Source organism: Ochlerotatus camptorhynchus, unplaced genomic scaffold (genome assembly GCF_037179485.1).
Source record: "Ochlerotatus camptorhynchus isolate MF236.1 unplaced genomic scaffold, CSIRO-AGI_Acam_v1.1 ptg000232l, whole genome shotgun sequence".
NCBI lineage: Eukaryota > Metazoa > Arthropoda > Insecta > Diptera > Culicidae > Ochlerotatus > Ochlerotatus camptorhynchus.
This window is the reverse complement of record NW_027040722.1, coordinates 1,723,585-1,742,578: the sequence shown is the minus strand read 5'-3', so window position 1 is coordinate 1,742,578 and position 18,994 is coordinate 1,723,585. Positions and strand designations below refer to the sequence as shown.

General features: G+C 41.9%; 1 protein-coding gene across 5 annotated transcripts in view; it reads right to left on the bottom strand.

The window, feature by feature from the left end:
- Positions 1-249: 249 nt before the first annotated feature.
- Positions 250-18,994, bottom strand: part of mnb (minibrain) — a 201,392-nt gene continuing 182,647 nt past the window's right edge. For all 5 annotated transcript variants that reach the window (XM_065225636.1, XM_065225638.1, XM_065225637.1 and 2 more), the window contains one exon: positions 250-4,410. In XM_065225636.1, the coding sequence (XP_065081708.1) occupies positions 3,344-4,410 (1,067 nt within the window). In that variant the 3' untranslated portion in view covers positions 250-3,343. The remainder of the gene's footprint in view (positions 4,411-18,994) is intronic.

The following is an 18,994-nucleotide window of genomic DNA, read 5'->3' as shown; positions in this document are numbered from 1 at the left end:
TGAAACGCCATTGTCAGCGAAGCACCTCCATTCATCGGATCACCATCGACGATCACTAAAGAGTGCGTCGAACCCGTCGATAGGTCATCGACTGTAAATCAACATCATCTGGTGAGTCAAGACTTTTCTATTTTTGGAGTGTGGCGTCCGGCGAGGGCGCCACGGAGTGATTTTTTGCCAGTCTAAGACTGATGAGCGAGTAGCGCCGAGTTTCCGTGACACGCTTTTCCGGAGCTCGTGATGTGGCATTCCCGCCTTTGAAAAGGTCCCCATAAATCATCTCCAGTCAATCCGCAAGACTTCTGAATTAGCTCGAATTTGCCCCACAGGATAAGGTCTTCGAACAAGCCGCTTGAGATCACCGGACTTGTCGTACAGGACCTTTGGAGATGTTATATCCTCTGCGCTTATTTCACATGATCTCTACACTAGAGAGGGTCTAGTATAAGAGAGTAGCGGATTGGCCGGTTTTTAGTCAACGGAACTGTCAAAACCAGAGCCAACCGATCAGCACCTATCTTGATTGCATTGCCAGTGTTGCTAGATACCACCTAGGTATAGGTTGCCAACGCAGTTTGTTTTGAATCCGCTCCTCTCTCATACTATGTCTTTTGCATGTTCCATAAGACATACTGGCCTATGAGTCACACGGTCCTTTGAACTTTTTTTTTTGGATTAACCATCGTTCGCTGCTCCGTAATCGAGTGCTAATCACCGACCAGCGTCGATTACCAATTGAAGATTAACCACTGAGCGCAATCGAGTACAATTATGGGCGCTCATTTAAGGGGCAAGGCGCATGGATTCGAGCTGGACGGGGCACAAATATCAGTGAGTAACCAGCTCTAAAATTACAGCACTGGACTACACTTATAAATCAAGACCTCAAAAGATGTTCCACAAACTATCCGGATTCATCGTACAAGGCGTCTGAACTTGATATCACTGGACACTGGATACACACTCGATGGAGTTGACCCACAAGGCTACTGACCTCGTTTCCCTAGTCATCTGAACTAGTGTCTCACACGGGCCCTCAATGTGATGCACAAGTCTTCTACATTTTTCGCACAAGCCTTCATTAACCTCAAGGCATCTGATCTTACCTCTAAAGGTATGGGAACTTAAACCGCTAATCTATCTTATAAGACTATTGAACTTTCCTTATGAGTTAACTGCGCGCAATAGTACCGAACTTGTTCGACATCTTAAAATTTGTCCCATGAGATCACCGGACTTGTACTACATACTCTATGGAGTTGTCCATAAAGGCTTGTGAGCTTGTTTTACAAGTCACCTGGGCGTGTCCCCCTCAAGGTATCTAGACGAACCTCAGAAGGTTTGTGAAGTTTTTTTCATTCCTTTATTTAACGTCGGTCTCTGTTCCGCAATCTAGTTCCAATCACCGACGGACATCGAATGTGCAGGGAGGCAGCTTCCACACCTGCGTGGGATATCGCACCCATTCAACACACATGGACCAGGACCAACGGCTTTACTTCCCTTCCAAAGGAAGACATGTCCAGAGATTTTTATGCCTCAGAAAAATCCCACCGACCTCGGCTGGGATTGAACCCAGACCCATTGAGGTGAAAAAGCAGTCACGCTTACCACTCTACATCACCGGCGCCGGCGGTTTGTAAGGCATCTAACGTGTCTCACAAGGCTTGTGGAATTTTATCTTAAGTCATCTGTCCACAAGAATTCAGGACTCGTTATATAAGAAATCCGGTTTTATCCTACAAGACCTGTGAACGTGTTCCATGAGATCTCTGGACTTGTGCTACTAACTCTATGGAGTTGTCTCACAAGGCTTCTGTGTTTGATTTACAAGCCACCTGGACTTGTCCCACACGGCCCCTGAAGCGTAGACCTAGAGTCCTCCAGATGTACCTCACAAGGCCTTACGTATGCTCCGCGCGTACGACAAGGCATCAGGACTTTTCTTATAAGTCAACTACTGACATGGTTACACAGATATCCGGTTTTATTCTACAAAGTTTTCGGAATTGTTGCACGAGGTCTCTGGACTTATCCCAAAAGTCATCTAGATATATTCTGCATTGCCTCTGGGCTTGTCCCACGACGTCTGTGGGCTATCCGCCTAATTTATCACAAGACCTTTAAATGTATTCAACACGGCCCCTGGAATTGACCCACAAGGCCTCCAGATTTACGTTATAAGGCTTTCCGCATCTGGGGCCTTACCTCAGAAAGTCTATGATGCTGTTGATGATGATTAAGCCTCTGCCACTCACGTAGCACGGCGCATGCACATATAAATGGACTGTCCTAGCAGAACGACTTGATCAAGCCCCTCTAACAAAATCACACTCAACTTGTCGCTGTATGAAGGGCCAAAAACGGAGGAGTGGACCCGTAAAATCTGCAGTTGGGGATCCCACTCTTTTGGGGACTTACCTTAGAAGCTGCATGGACTTCAGCCATAACATAAGGTCGCTAACGTGTCTTGTGGATGGTGAACATTTCTGAAAAGTCATTTGTCTTGTTCCATAAGGTTTCTATACTTATCATTCAAAGTCTCTGGACCTGCCCACAGCACCTCTGTGGGCTTATCGAGACTTGGCCCACAAGGTTTTCAGATTTATTCAGGGGCTCTGGGCATGTCCCATAAGTCATCTGGACCGGTTCCACAAGGCCTGTATTATCAGTGGATCATTTCAGTTCAGACTTCATTTTCAAGTCGCATCTATGGTCAATAATCAAAATTTTACGATAGTTCGAGAACGTTTTAAGGTGGTTCCTGATCCGCCAGCATGTTACACATCAAATTCCATTTCCCGGCAGCCAGCAGGGCGCTCCAGCTCCTTTCCAGATTTCCCTAGTCCCCATTGCAAGGCTTTTTCTTGGAAGCCTTCCGAGCGTTTTTGTGAACATCTTTCTTTACGAAAGCAGATATAATTCTCAGTTGAAGTCTAAGGGCTGAAAAGGTACTTGCATTCTTTAAGAGGTTTGAATGAGTCCATAACTTGTGCAACATTTTCCATATATTTATATTAGAACAAATTTTCAAAAGGGTCGATTTATTTGCTTATTTAGACTATTGTTTATAACGGAACTATAAAATCAGACTAGACACAAAGACAAATGCCGACATTGTGACTTCTCTCACAAGTTCTATTTCGGTTTGCATTTTCCTCCATGTAGTTGACTATCCAACTAAAAACAAAACCAATCAAGCTTGCAAACTTGTCCCCCAGAGAAAGAGTTGACCGACAACCAGCCCCCACCAACCCTGTGTACTCAACTTCGTCCGATCCGTGCCGTGAATCGCTACCTAATCGTACTTTACACTTTTCCCGCACGGACGCCACACCGACCGTCAGTGGATAATTACCGGACTCGGCTGAACACAAACACCAACCATGGGCGATTCATCCCGTTCGTTGGAAGCTGCTGCAGCAGCCGCAGCAGCCGCTGCCGCTGCCCGGCCCAACCCCTTGGAACTTGCACTACTACTACTACTGCTACCACCGGCACTACTGCCGCTACCAACACCACCACCACCGTTTCCACCAATTGCTCCAATACCGCTTAGAACTGTCATTCCGCTGCCGTTGCCTCCGCCTCCACCTATGTTGACTAGTGAGCTTGGACCAGCAATCCCACTACTACTGCTAACTCCACCACTACCGATCGGACCAATTATCGATCCCATCGGAACCAACCCCAGCACTCCGTGGCCACCGGTTGTCCCTGAGTGACCCATTAGCAGCGCTGCGTCCGTCATCGAAAATGGCGCATAGCTTGAAACGCTGTGTGATAGGAGACTTCTACTACCTCCGCCTCCACCGCTACTACTACTGCTACTGCTGGTGCCTCCACCGACGCCAGGATGACTCGTAAAGCTAACGGACATGAGAGCGTTTGCTGTGTTGGCCGCCGCTGCTGCCTGTGCCGCCAACGACGATAAGGACGACGAGTGAGGGTCAATCGTTGCTGCTGCTGCTGCTGTCACCACCGAGCCACCGTGAGTTAGACCCCCTAAGTCGATTGGCAGTGATGCGGGGGCGTAACTCTTGTGACCCAGCAGCGCATGCGGTTGTTGTTGCTGCTGTTGCTGATGCTGCAGGTAACGATTCCGATGGTAATGGGTGGGATTCGATGAGGCGGTGAGGACCGTATGAGGTGGATCACAATCCATTGCCAGGGAGTTGTTGTTGGTGTTATTACTATTGCTACTACTGCTGTTGTTGCTACTGTTGTTGATGGATGGCCCGGAACTGGAGTTGTGACTGTTGCTATTAGCGCCGAGACCGACGGCTGCCGCTGCCTGCGACAGAAGCAGCATGCTGGTGGATTGTGATTGCGATGATGATTGGTGGTGTTGCTGCTGCTGCTGTTGTTGCTGTTGCACCGACTGAGGCTGATGTTGTAACGAAGATAGACCTGCGTCGGAAGAGAATAATTCGAGCATTAGTCTCGGAGTTCGGAGTATTGGGAAAAGGACATAGAACAATGTGAAATAAAGCAAAACAGAACGAATAGAGAGGCATGCAAGATGTTTTTTTTTTTTTGCTAGGCTCGAGGAAACTTTGCTGAATGCTACTGAACTCTTCAAATGAGTTTTGGTATTCTTTAAAAATTTAAAAATTGAATCTTGCATCCTATTTTGGGGAGTAAAATATTTTCACAGAACCTTAAGGTGATTCCTTGAAGAGTCCAAAAATGGCCGTCATGATGGCTGATAAGTTTTATCTCGGACAGTGCTGTGACATCGCTTATAAAATTGGTTCATTGCAGCAAACATGGAGTTCTAGTTTCATTATTGTATGTTGAGTAAGAGCTGATAATTGTGCTCCTGAATATTCGAAGCGATAATGAGATAAATCAGCAATAAGGTACCTTAATAAGGCCCAAGGCAGTAGAAGGGCGGTTAGCCATCACTTCCTCTCCAGTTCAGAAAATATTGAGGATACATGTTTTCAAAAGCACAAATCACGCGCAAATCATCGTCACGCATTTCTTGTTCTTATTATTTATGCAGGAGCTAACTCGAGATGAGAATTTTAAATTTAGCAAGACAAGAATATTGGTTGAAGTACCTTTCAATCAATATTCTTGTCTTGTTCGAACTAAACTAGCAAACTTATCACTTAACAGATTAACAGCTTATAAATAATAAATAAATTAAAAATCTACAATGACATACAGTAACGACTCGATTTTGCCAGCACTCGATTTGAATTCTTTTTCTAATGTCCTACGAAATCCATGCGCTTTTCAGTGGTATATTGCACCAAAGTATACCTTCAACAACCATTTTGAAGATGAATGAGAAAGATTACGGTTATGTGAAATTATTAAAAAATAAAAGTAAGGTGCGCGGAGGGGTTGACAAAATCGGGTCATAACTGTACAAACAAACTACTTCCTCAGGCAAGCAGACATAACATTCGGCATAATTAAATCATTCATCGTTTACTGATTTAACAGTTTCTCTTTTTTAGGGGAAAAATAACCCGTTTCTCTAGCAATTAAAATTTAAGTGTTTCCAAGGAGAGAACTGTGTATTAGACTGATGCAAAATTTGACTTTTTCGCTCCACAGTGCTTAAATGGTTTCAAATCGGGTCCTGATTAGCCTCTCAAAATTACAACTCATTTGGTTAGAAACAGACTTCGCACAAGCCATTTGAAGTTTACATGTAAATTACTATAGGAAATCTCAACTTTTTGTTCATTGCCTTCTAGTCTTTTTCCATATTAAGCTGCAAAACAGTTCGATAGCCATTCTTATAGAAAATTGTCTCAGCTACAACTTTGCTCAAGACCGTTTCTTTGTAAAACGAGACAGGAAAAAGTTATTAATTATTCAAGAGTTTGGTAAACTTATGACATGATCAAGCAGCTGCTGTGTAGGCAACACTGTATTTTGCAGTAAGACATAGTAGCCAAGACTTTTGTGTCCTATTCAACGCCCCAGAAACACCAATGTTGCCTGCTGAGCAGTTGATTGAGCATGATCATAAGACATTAGCGCATTGAACCATTAATAACTTTCGATACTTGCATTTAATCAAAAAGTGATCTTCAGCAATGTTGTAGCTGGGAAAATTTCCTACAAGTACAGTTGAAAGCTTTCGAAGCAGACCGATTTGGTGAATTATTAGATAGACATGAACAAAAATCTTGGTTTTACCATAGTAATTCCCATACAAACTTCAAATGGTTTGTGCCATCTCAGTTTCTCACCAAATAGGTTCAAATTTTGAGAGGTTAGTCAGGATCCGATTTGGAATCGTTTAAGTATTGTGGAGCGAAAATTTCAAATTTTGCATCACTCTACTGTGTATGTATTCAATCTACTTGGCACTGCCCGGCAGTATACCTTATTGAAGGAATGTCAATTGCAAGCAGCTTTAGTCCGAAGGATAGAATGTGATAGCTCTATTGCAGATCCAGTGACCCATTTCAGAATGTCTCGTAGATAACTGGTTTCTAAGGAAAGGGCTAGTTCAAAAACAAACCTCGGCACTTCGGGTGGGTTTCCGTGTCTATGGTGGACAGCAAATATATAGAAGGTAACTGTCTTCTGCAAAGCTGTGCAGGAAACCAATACGTTCCGGATGGTGCATCAGTTGAATTCATAATGACCTGACTACACATTTCAGGGACTATTCGTTAGACATACATACATTTGACATAGTCATTCCGTATAATACCGTAAAAGGCGATTATTTTAGTATTGTACAACAATGACAGTAAATTTTATCTCTATTTGGCATCTCAAAAAAGATGAACAGATGGGATATTAAAACAGTGGTATACCACAATAGATCAGATTAATGGTCATCACAGACAAACAGACGTAACTCTTCAATCTGGATCATCGTTCACGCATTTGAAAATTATCATTTCCGCGAACTACTCACCGCAGCGCTACCATCGGATCACTTTGACGTTTCTATATATTATGTTTACCTTGCATGCAATATTGTTTGCGACTTTACGAGCAAGTTTGTTTTCCACAAGAACCCCAAGAGATGTCGTTGCTGAGTTCCCATGTTTTGAGGTACTATGTTTTCAAGAAAAACTTATTCAAAGAGTTACGTCTGTTTGTCTGTGCCTTCACGGTGTGGTATTTTGAAACCTCTTCTCATAACTTACTGACATGACATCTAGTGATTTTGTGTTGTTGTAATATGGGTGAATATCTAGTTTATATGATTTGGGCGTTTACAACCAGGGTTACTTCCATTCACTGCTATAAAAAAAATGTTTTTTCTGAATTATAAAACCATTAGATGTTATACAGAAACACTGTAAAATAAGAGACCAGCGTGTCGTGAACTGACCGAGGTTGCAAGTTTCGGCCATTTGTCGCAACAAAGACCATCCGGAAAGCAAATGCACAACCGTGCGCAACAAGATTGGTCAAATGACTGGTTCAATCATGCAGAAGCCGAAACACATAAGTCTCGGCTCGTTCACGCGTGCGTATGTGTGTGCGTTTATTTAAATCATCGTATTAATGCTCCACGCTAACTTAATTCTACTCAAATTGAGAATGGCGTTACTCGACGCTCAGCGTTTTAGTTTTAATGCATTCATATTGTATTGTTATCATGTTGATTATTATTATTATTATTCCATACCAAACACTATCTACCACACAGCGGAGACACTGTTATGATTCCAATCGAACTGTCAAAAGCGGTTCCAATCTGCAATGTTTACAAATGGTTTGCTTCAATTAGGGAGGAGTATTAAAATCGTTTAATAATCACTCATGAACTCGCTCATCGGTGCATTGGCGGAGTCACTCGCAAGCAGTTACAAATGCAAGTCATGCCAGGATTGCTTTGATGTTTATCTTGTTGCCAAATTCATGTTTTTTTCTCTCCACTGGTCTCTTATTCCAGGGTTTCTTATGTTATAATGATAATTAGTACTTGTAACACCGACAAACCGACATGACACTTAATTCTGACTTATGCCCGAAAATCGTAAATGGCCGATTTAAATGTGCAGTGATGCGAACTGTCAAAAACCATAGGATTTTTAATCTAGATAAAAATAGTTTGTCAAGAATAGATCAGACACGAACCAATTCATAACTTTTGCATGCGGGTTCATGGCTTAGCTAAATATATCCCACGAACATGGAGCCAGATGTTAGAAATTTTATTGTTTTTGCTATGGTCATTCATGTCGGTTTGTCGGTGCTTGTAAGTCACAAGAAGAGGTCGTGAAGTATGTGTTTGACTTATAAAACCTGTCAATATTGCTTTCAGTGCGTCACTATCAGCGATTTAATGATTCATGAGCGGTCATTCTGAGTGAACGCTCGCGGATCATAAAATCGCTGATTGTGACGCTCTGAAAGCGAAATTGACAGGTTTTATGCATCAAACACATACTAACACCCCCTTCTGGTTACTTACAAGTACAACATATCATTACATCATCTAATTACGGAAAACATTGTTTTATAGCAAGTGAGTGGAATCAACCCTGTTTACAACCCAGCTTCTATTTCGTATTCCAACTTCCGGTTTGCAAAAAAGCATCACATATCCCGTAAGCAGTATTTTTAGAACAACGGTGCGACTCTGTAATTTTTCACTCCTATGGTAAAATCCCATCAGCTTCTGTGTGAAATATGGCGGGCTTTGTTTAAAAGCTGAATAAGCAAGTAGTTAGCTGGAGAAGCATGTTTCTGTCGGAATAAGTTCTTATTCAGCTTTCAATGTTTGTCGGGCGGAAATTGAAGTCTGGTCTGATGCTATTTTGAAATTCAAGGTGGTGACTTCCGGTTTCCAAAAAAGCGTCAGCAACTTTTCAATTAGTATTCTCAGAACAGGGATTATTAGTGGTACTTCCTGGAAGATTGTTGTACATCGTTAGTTGCATGATTCAAGCAAAATTGTGGTCTGTAGGGATGAACATACAACAAGCTAGGTTTTCCCATATTAGTTTCCATACAAATTTCAAACGCAATGCGGAAAGCCGGGTTACAACCAATCGTCCCCAAATTTTGCAGAGTTGTTTGTGACCCCAAATGGATCCAAACAAGGGTTTTTTCTCGCTTGATGAGGTTAAGTTTGTGTTTTTCCATACAACGGTGACCCACCCTAATAGTTACAGTACTGGCACCGTGATTTTTTGTCTCTCCAAAAAAGTTCAAAAAGCTGTTACTTTCCAGTTTGTATGGTGGATCACAACCCACTGCTCTTCCGATGTGTATTGAGGTCACCAACAACGGTGCCAAATTTGAACGAATTTGGTTCTAATCTGGATTTGCGGTAGAATTTTAAATTTTGTATCGGAAAATGTATGAGAAACATGAGTTTACATGTAACACTATTTGATATTACTAACCGCACCGAGCGTTCATTCCGGGTGGTGAGCGAACCTGAAGAAGAAGAAGATGACTATACAGGATGAGAGGTACCATGAGCCCTTTCTCGGAACGAGTGTTTTGTTAATGGACCTGGTCTACGATTCCTGGTTGGATTCTGTGATGATACGTATCACATAAAAGGTAAAATAGGTAGCATCATCTTCATCGAAATGTAAGTATTATTGACAATAATCATAACAATCCACTCGTATAAGTGATGATTCATTATAAAGGGGAAATGGATGTAATGTCGGCCTAAATGCCCCTAATTTGGGCCCATGCATAAATTCAGATCGACTAAATTTTCAATAGCGATTAAAAATATCCATTAGTACCGTTCCAATAACGCGTTCATCTAGATAAAATTGATAAATAGCAGATTTTTAGCCATGGGCCCAATCTTAGATCCATAGGCCACCATTAGAGCCATTTCCCCTATAACATTTACATAACATAAACTTTTAAATACATATACAAAAGGGAAGGGAGGGTTCAACAGGGCACACCCGATTGGAGCGATTTGGACGGGGAGAGTGGAAATGCCAACTCCCGTTGATAAAATTTCGTGGATAAAGAACGGGCCCTTCTCCCCACTCATTTGGGCATCTTCCTTTTTGGGGGTTCGTCTTTTTGACCAATTGTGCGATCATGTTGCTGGAAGGAGATTCTTTATTGTCCAGTGGATGCGTATAGGCGATTTTGCCTATCGATCCACCCAATCCGTTTTTGGCCCTTCATACAGCGACATGTTGAGGACAATAAGAGTATATTAAGCTTGATCAAGACAAACAGAGAAGAGAGCCCACTGCTATCGGACTTAGTTTACATGCTACAATGTTTGGTAAACCACTATCATGCTATCATCAAATGTATGGGAAACGAAAAGAAACCTATTCATTTGTTGGCCAAATATATAACTCAACCTTTACTAAATGTAGGAAATAGATTGTGAATACTATGCAGAACAATGTTGTCGAAGACGATTAGACTTCTGAGAAAAAATATTACAGTAGAATTTCGTTCGTTGGGCTCTCTTAAAGTGAACTACGGTTTAGTTGGGCTCCTGTTAGTTGGGTCATTTCTGACAGTGCTTTTTTCCATTTCAAAGGGCTCTTGGATGAACAATTTGGAAATTTGCTAAAATATTTTGATGATAATAAACAATCGGTGTATCCTTCAACCAATTTTCAGCTTGACAGCTCAGCCCAACTAAAATTAAAGCCTTTCACTAAGTGTAAGTTGACTGTATTGATTTAATTTAGACCTGGAGCACTTGGTGTAAAATGAAAGATTATTCTCTTTTTGTAGAAAGATCAAATTGATTTGCATTCTTCGTCAAAGTTGTTTTGTATAGTATTCTCAATCTAAGTCCGAGATTTGCAGAAATTTGAGCAATATTTGGATTTTTGTAAGCAACTGAATAGGATCGTTCCGTTTCCCATACATTGTCCCGTACAAAATATAAAATTCTCCCGAAAATCCGGATCATAACCAAATTTGTTCAAAATTTGCACAGTTATTTGGCACCTCAATACGCATTGAAAGAGCAGTGGGGAACAGGGGGTTGTAAAGTTGACCCACCCTAATGTGCATCAATATTTCTGAAATTGTATCTGCTGGTGGACACCATAGTTTGAACGGCTGTTTTTTTTTTTTTTTTTCCTTTGGTTTGTTTTTTCCGTCGATCTTGTTTTCCGTGCTGAGCACCAATGCTACCGACGTGCCAGGAAGGCAGCTCCCACACCTGGACCCTACCTATCGACCCATCAACTCATGAACCGGGGACCAACGGCTTTACTTCCCATCCGAAGGAAGGCGTGATCAGAGATGTTATGCCTCAGAACATGCCGGCGGCGCCGACTGGGATTGAACCCAGGCCTGCTGGGGTGAGAGGTAATCACGCTTACCACTACACCACCGGCGCCGTTGAACGGCTGGTTTGTATGAGTTTAAGATATGGCTTCATTTGTTATTTCTTTAAATTCGATTTAAATCGCTGAAATCTATTTACCATGAAAAAAGTTACATCAACATGATTTTATTTTTTTCTTTACAAGAAAATGGGATAATTTTGTGGTTTAGCCGCTTTGGTTTTTATTTTGCAGCCATAATTTCACCTTTTATGTTACAAAAATACTCATATTATAGTGTTTCTGAAGCTATTTGGTTCATTGTGCTTCAAGAAATAACAATTTGATAAACGGTAGTCAAATAAAAATAGTTTTACTTGACCTCCTCATACTTCATACAAATCCAGTCAATCATACTCAAAACATTACCAATACATCTTGAATATTTGATCCACTAGATGCTAAAATTTCAGAAATGTTGATGCACATACTGGAAAGTTACAGCTCAGCTCTTTGAACTTTTTTGGAGAAACAGTGCAGTACTGTATATTTCAAATTAATTTTAATTTTCCTTAGAATTTGCATGCAATGCACCCCAGAAATGTCTTGAATTCTGCTCAGAATAATCTTGGAGTTCTCCTCTGAATTTTCTTAAAATTCACTTGGAATTATCCCTGAAATTCTCAAGAATTTCTCTTAAAGTTCTCTGGAAATTCTTCTCGGAATGCCCTTGGAATTCTTCAGAGTTCTTCTGAAACTCTTCTCAGAAACCTTTTGAAATTGTATCCTCAAAATTCCCTTGGTATTATCCTCGGAATTATCTTGTATCTATCTTCAGAATTCCCTTGGAATTCGTCCCAGAATTGGGTTCTTAAATTTTAATAATATATCGGTTACTGTTGCATGGTAGTGGTTTACCACCCATTGTAGCACGGAAACTAAGTCCGATAGCAGTGGGCTCTCTTCTCTGTTTGTCTTGATCAAGCTTAATAACCTCTGATTGTCCTCAACATGTCGTTATATGAAGGGTCAAAAACGGATTGTGTGGATCGATAGGCAAAATCGCCTACGAGATCAACAGCAACACGATCGCACAATTGGTCAAAAAGACGAGCCCCCAACCAGGAAGATGCCCCAACGAGTGGGGGAGAAGAGCCCGCCATTTATCCACGAAATGTTATCAACAGGGAGTTTTTATTCCCACTCTTCCCGTCGAAATCGCTTCAATCGGGTGCCCTCTGTTGAACCCTCCCTTCCCTTTTGTATATGTATTTAAAGGTTTGTTTTATTTTTTTTTTTAATATATCGGTGACTATACATAATCTGTAAGAGCTTCGTTTTCTATGCACAGAGATTTTTTTTCGATCCCATAGACCTTCATTTTGATTTTTAAATACATTTAAAGCAAAATAAGCACTTCGTATTTTAACACAAAACTGTAACAAGTAGACAAATCGCTGCATACTAAACTACCACCAAGGGGCACTAAGATGATGATTCTTAGCCAATATAATCGCACTAGTTGTGTAGTTACAGTGATTTTGGATGTCGGTTCCATTGTTAATGCAGATTACGATTATGCATTATCAATAATAATACCCAATTGGATTCTTTAGGGGTATTAAGGTAATTGTAAGTTCGTAATCTGCATTTCAAATGGAACAAATTTTATCAACTTGGACCACTGGATCTATTTTAAATATACGCGATTACATTAGCAGAAATGGTTATTTTGCTTTAAATCTTGATTTAAAAATCGAGATAGAAGTGAATGGGATCGATAAAAATTTCGTTGTGCTCAGAAAACGAAGCTCTTTCAGAAGATGTATAGTAACCGATTTGCCTGTCAAAATTAAATTCTTTTCAAACGATACTCAGATGTCAATACCCATGAAGTTCTCCTCGGAATTTACTTGGAATTCTTATCAGAACTCTATTGAATGTTTTCTCAGAACTTATATGGAACTCAAACTAATCATGTTTTGACTTCATGCGTGAAGTTAACTATTTACATAGTTGGAGATGCTTAACGTCAAATATCAGACTCAAAGTGGACATTTTAAACGATCGATGAGGAGATTAAATTATACAGTTGGTAGTTCCGTTATAGTACGGCAGTGTTAAAAATTGTATATAGAAAGTAGAAAACGAGCAAAGGACAATTTTGAGGAAGGTACGAATCGGGTCGAGCATCCCCTTTACCAAACTCATCCGTTGATGAGGGATGGTGAGGGGTGTCTCCCCTCAGTGGTAGAGACAAGAACAGCTGCAATTTCAAAACCTATCGACTAGTTGCTTACGTTAGATGGCGATCATCCCTTTTGCCAGTGGTGGCGGTAGGACACCCCTCACCACCCCTCATCAATGGAGTAGTTTGGTAAAGGGGATGCTCTATTCCAGGCCTGCCTAACCTTTCAAAACTTGCTTTTTTAAATGGCTGTATCTATGTTCGATGACCATGTTTCAAGCGGCATTTTGTTTCTTTCTCATTCATGCTGTGCTGAAATTCATAATGATGAATAAAATTGGACTAGGAAGACGCCATTGGGCCGCGGGACGCACGTTTCGCTGCGCTGCTCTACTTGATTCGTACCTTCCTCAAAATTGTCCTTTGCTCGCTTTCTACTTTCTGTATACAATTTTCACACTGCCGTACTATAACGGGACCATCAACTCAATACATTCATCTCCTCATCTATTTATATTTGACGTTAAGCATTCCAACTATGTTTTTCTTTTTTTTTTTCTTTATTAAAGAGACTTTCAGCCTTGGGCTGGTTCGTCTTTGGGAATCCCAGATGGGGAATCCCCTATTTGAGGGGGGTGGGAATTCTAGATGGAAATTACCCTAACAACATAGTTTGGATCCCAGAGGGGATTTCCGAAAAAGGGCGTGGGCCCCGGAAACAGAGTTTTTAGCTTCGGAGTTTTTAATTTGGTGGCCCTGGAAGGGAACCTCCGAGGGTGGGGTCCCTTAGTTGCTTAGTGGCTGTCTTAATTCTGTCATTTTGTTGGAGAATTCCGTTTTCGTTGCGTTGGTCTGTATAGTTGCTGATGTGGGTGGTTGGTTGTGAGATTCTGGTTCCGAGTGTGATCTGGTATGGTGGTGATGATGATGATGGTGAGTTAGGTGATCAGATTAGATCGAACAGCTCAGCTTCCCGCAGGAAAGCTAAAAGGGCTGTAATTCTGGTAGAATCGTTACCGAGGGCATCGCTGATGCTCCCCGGGATGTCGTAGCGGGTTCTTGGTGCTTCGTATTTCGGACAGTGGCAGATAATGTAATCCACCGTTTGAGGAATTCGGCATAGATCACAGATCCTATGGAAAGGTCCGTCTCCCTTGTAGTTGTGGGAGATGTTTGTATGATGTGTTCGAAGTCGGGATACTATGACCTGCTCTCGATGTATCGGTGGGTCCGCCCACCTGGAGATGTCTCTTTTAATGTTTCTGATGGCAGGGGTTTCACTGGCCGCCCAATCGCGAGCCCAACCTTCGTTGGTGATTTTTTATACCCATTTTATTTAGGTCCGGACCAGGTACAATTCGCGTGTACTTGGCCATACGACGACCTGAGTTGGCTAGTTGGTCCGCTTTTACGTTACCATGAACCCCGCAGTGTCCAGGTATCCACACAAAGACTGTGTTGTTTGGCGCGTGTTCCTGTATAGCCTGGATCCAACACACTTAGAAATTATTGCCGACTTCGGTAATTTTTACCGAAATCTGAACAGCTGAACTGTTCGGTAAAATTTATGCAATTCAATTCAATTGCTTTTCAGCTACTTTGAAACTAAATCTCCACTAAAATGACAGGATTTGATCATTTAAGCAAGGTTGAACATGTTTTGAAATTATTTTCAAGTTCAATAGCCTTTAAAATGAAGGTCAAAATTTTACCGAACGTTCAGCTGTTCTGATTTCGGTAAAATTTACCGAACACGAAAAGAAAATCTTAGTGTGAAGGGTGTTTGCTCGTATCAGATTCCAGTGCGGCTACCACACTAGCGGAGTCGGTGAAGATGGCTATTGGTCGGTCGTCGGGAATGGTGGCTGCAATGAAGGCGGCAATGGCTTCCGCAGAGAAAATGGAGCACTGATCCGGGAGTCTATGGCATTCCGCGAAGTTTGGACCGAAAATCCCGATTCCTACCTTTCCCTGGGCTACCGAGCCATCCGAGTACCGAATGGTGTATCCTCCGTATTTCCGGTTCTGGAGTTTGAGTACCGCTTGTGCCACCACTGAAGGATTGGCACCAGCTCTGAATTGGGTTAGTATTTTCCATTTAATTCCACTACTTTATTTGCTTATCCTTGACAGATACGCGTATTTCGTCTACAATGTGCAGACTTCTTCAGTGTCTTGTACTAATACTCGACTCATAATACAGGTATTCCACTAAGACGCCCACATTCATCAGGATTCTGAATTGGTGTTTGATTGTGTAGTCGGTCAGAATCTTCGGCATGTTCCAACCCCTCGCTCCGACCCAGTAAAGCTTGGATATCGGGGGGAGAGTCGGGTTGGATGCTTCCCTGAGCGAATTGTTCGCCTCCGTGAGGAGGGAATCTTCCTTGTCGTCTCCTGATGTCTGCTGGTAAAGTCCGATGGCTCGTTGGCAGATAGTTTTGGAGATTAAGCGATCAAATGGGAGCAGTCCTGGCAAAAGACCCGAACAGATTCGGAGAGATTGTTGATAGACTGGCGCTAACTTTTCGATCAATCGGGGCTTGGCAAGGAACGTAGCTTCGATTTCATAGGTTAGGCGTGAGTTGATTATGGCTTTCGCCACGTTCAGTCGGGATTCTCGGTTGGCATTTGGATGTCGTCCCGCTAGAGTTTTGAGCAGGTTCATACGCTGTTTGCATCCGTTTTTGACTTCGTTGAAGTGTGTGTCGAAGGTGAGATGTCGGTCAAAGCAGACCCCGAGAATTCGGATCGTTTTCCGAAACGGAATTAGGTCTTCTTTGATGCAGACTTTGGTGCTGAGGACTTGGTGTTTTATCGGACAGATGTGGGTGAATCCGCTCTTAGTAGCGGATAGCTGGAAACCGGTCGACGAGGTCCATGCCGATACGTAGGTGACGGCCTGAATAAGCTTTCTTCGCAGTGCCTTCACCGTTTTCTTGACAGCCATTAGGACGATGTCGTCCGCGTAGACGAAGATGAAGATTCTAACTGGTAACCGCGTGAAGACATCGTTCATCCGAATGAGGAAAAGGGTAACGGCGATCACGGAACCCTGTGGTACCCCTGTTTCCTCCTCGAATGTTTTGGATCGGCTGTTTCCAAGCGTGACTTGGAAGGTACGTTTGCACAAAAAGTTCTGGATGAATTTTAGGATGTGTCCCTTGAGTCCCCATTTCTTCAGCTGGTCAAGCACTCCCGGCATCCATGCCCGGTTGTATGCTTTGGATAGGTCGAGAGTGACTAGTTCTGTGTGAAGGTTTTTGGAAAATGTATCCTGAAGGGCCTCGCTTAGGGATCCGAAGTAGGTGCTGGTCCCGTGCTCCGGTCTGAATTCGTGTTGGCGGTGGTCTAGAAGATAACCTTCTTCCAGGAATCTGAGTAGTCTCCTGTTCACCATTCTCTCCATTATCTTCGATGCGCTGTATGTTAGGGAAATCGGTCGGTATTTGTCGACTTCGTGTCCCACAGAGTTTGGTTTGGGAATCAGGATGGTGAGACTGTGCCTCCATTGTTCCGGGAAGGAATCTTGTGTCCATTCTTGATTCAGGAGTTGCAGGAATTTGGCCTGTTCTCCCATGGGAAGATTTCGAATGAGAGGGTAGCTCACCTCGTCCGGTCCGGCTGAACCTCCTCTGGCCTTTGATAAGGCGTGTCCAACTATGTTATTTGGAACACTCATTAGGTTTGTGCCTTAAAAACTTCTCACAATCGTCAAGGAGATCTCCTCAGAACTACCTAAAAATTCAACTTAACCTTTTCTGGTTCTAGAGAGAGAATGAAGTTCACGTTATTTTCAGCCTGTTCCCGATGATTTCAAATTCCCGAATTTATCCCGGTTTTCCAGTTTTCAATTTCAAAAAGTCACTGATTACCCTGTCATGCATACAACATGCATAAAAGCGCTACGTAATGCGAACATTTCACACTGACCTGTCCCCAATCCAGAGACCTTAAGGGGGGGTATCCCCCCTAACTTTGCTTAAGATATAAACTGTCTAGATGGTTAGGATTTCATGCTGGGGGTTGTGCATAGTGATGTACCGAATAGTGCTATTCGGTCAGGTATTCAGCGTTTACACCAAAATGTTTCTGATATTCGGACTTTTCCCAGCTATCAAGAGGCCGACAACGTGTTTTTGAGAGTGCAAACCTTGATATTCGGCCGGCTATTATGGCGGCTGAACATTCTGTGCAGCACTAGTTGTGAAGTTGACCCACCCAAAGGTCCAAACTAATCTCAACCGATGACTATCCGGACGACCATGACATTCTCAAGAATTATGCTGTGGTTAGTAGATTTCTAGATTTTGAGGATTTCGAAATACATACATGCCCATTAGAGTGCTTCACATTCCCCCCGCCTCCTCAACCAGGTCGATTCATAACCCTAAAATACAAGTCTGTGGAAAGATGATAAAATTCACAAATATCGCTTCAACTTTCGATTTAGAAGTCCAAAGGGTCACATCATTCGAGCAGTTTAAAATGACGTTTCCTACCACTCGAACTTTGTCGTGGAAAAACATTTGGTTATTTGTTCTTCTAGAACCTCAAGGAAATAGGGTCTTATTCATGCTCCGCTTGAAAAATGTGGAGTTTATTGCTTCATTTTCTTTAAATCGCTGCAAGAAGGTTGTCTCAAAACTGCTCGACATAATGATTAAATAAATGCTTTCAAAATTGGATATGTTTTTGCAATGACAATGCTCAACAAACCTGTTTTTTTTTTACGATTATTTTAATAGTAATTGAAGGATTAGAGTAAATTTTTGGACAAATCAAGACCTACAATTGGAAAGGCCTCAACTCCATTTTGTAAACAAATCTTGTAAAGCCATTTTCTCACGACCCGAAACCTTCATTCGCAAACCTAAAGCACAATCTGGTAGAGGAGAATTTCCCCTACCGGTTCACTTTATTGGTTTGCGTTGGCGAACTTCGGTCTGGCCTTACAAGGTTTGTGTAAAATGAAGTTGAAGCCTTTTCAATCGTTGATCGTGAAATGTGCGCCTTTCAACAGCATATTTCAATCTAAAAGTATTTTAGCAACTATTTTGTTCTGTTAAATGGAAATTAGTTAGATATAAAAATACCCTATAGTAATTCTTATCAAAGAGATTTTCAGCAATCAGCTGGTTCATCGTTGGCTCTATATTCGTGTTAAAATCAGTTGGAATTGAGCATGCATGCTTTGTTATATCAACGAAAAATATGGAAATTCGAAAAGCAGAACTTTAACTGGAACCATGGACGATTAAATTTCAGGATTGTGTTTTATTGTTCTTTTACATCAACAGGCTGGATGAAGCCCCAATGATGTTAACCTTATCAACTATAGTAAAAAAAATACATTCAAGCATGGTCATAACATTAAAAAAAAACCCGAATTTATCCACCTATGGTGTGATCAGACCCTTCTTACTTATTCAAGTTTATTTATGTTATTGTCATTATCGATGACCAAGCCCCCCATCCCCGTGTCATCCAGTGACGCTACGCCACTGCCTGGGGGTACCCGGAATATATCCGGGTGTTGTCTATTTGGTGAGGCTACCAATCATCGTATTTTAATGTGATTTAATGGGTT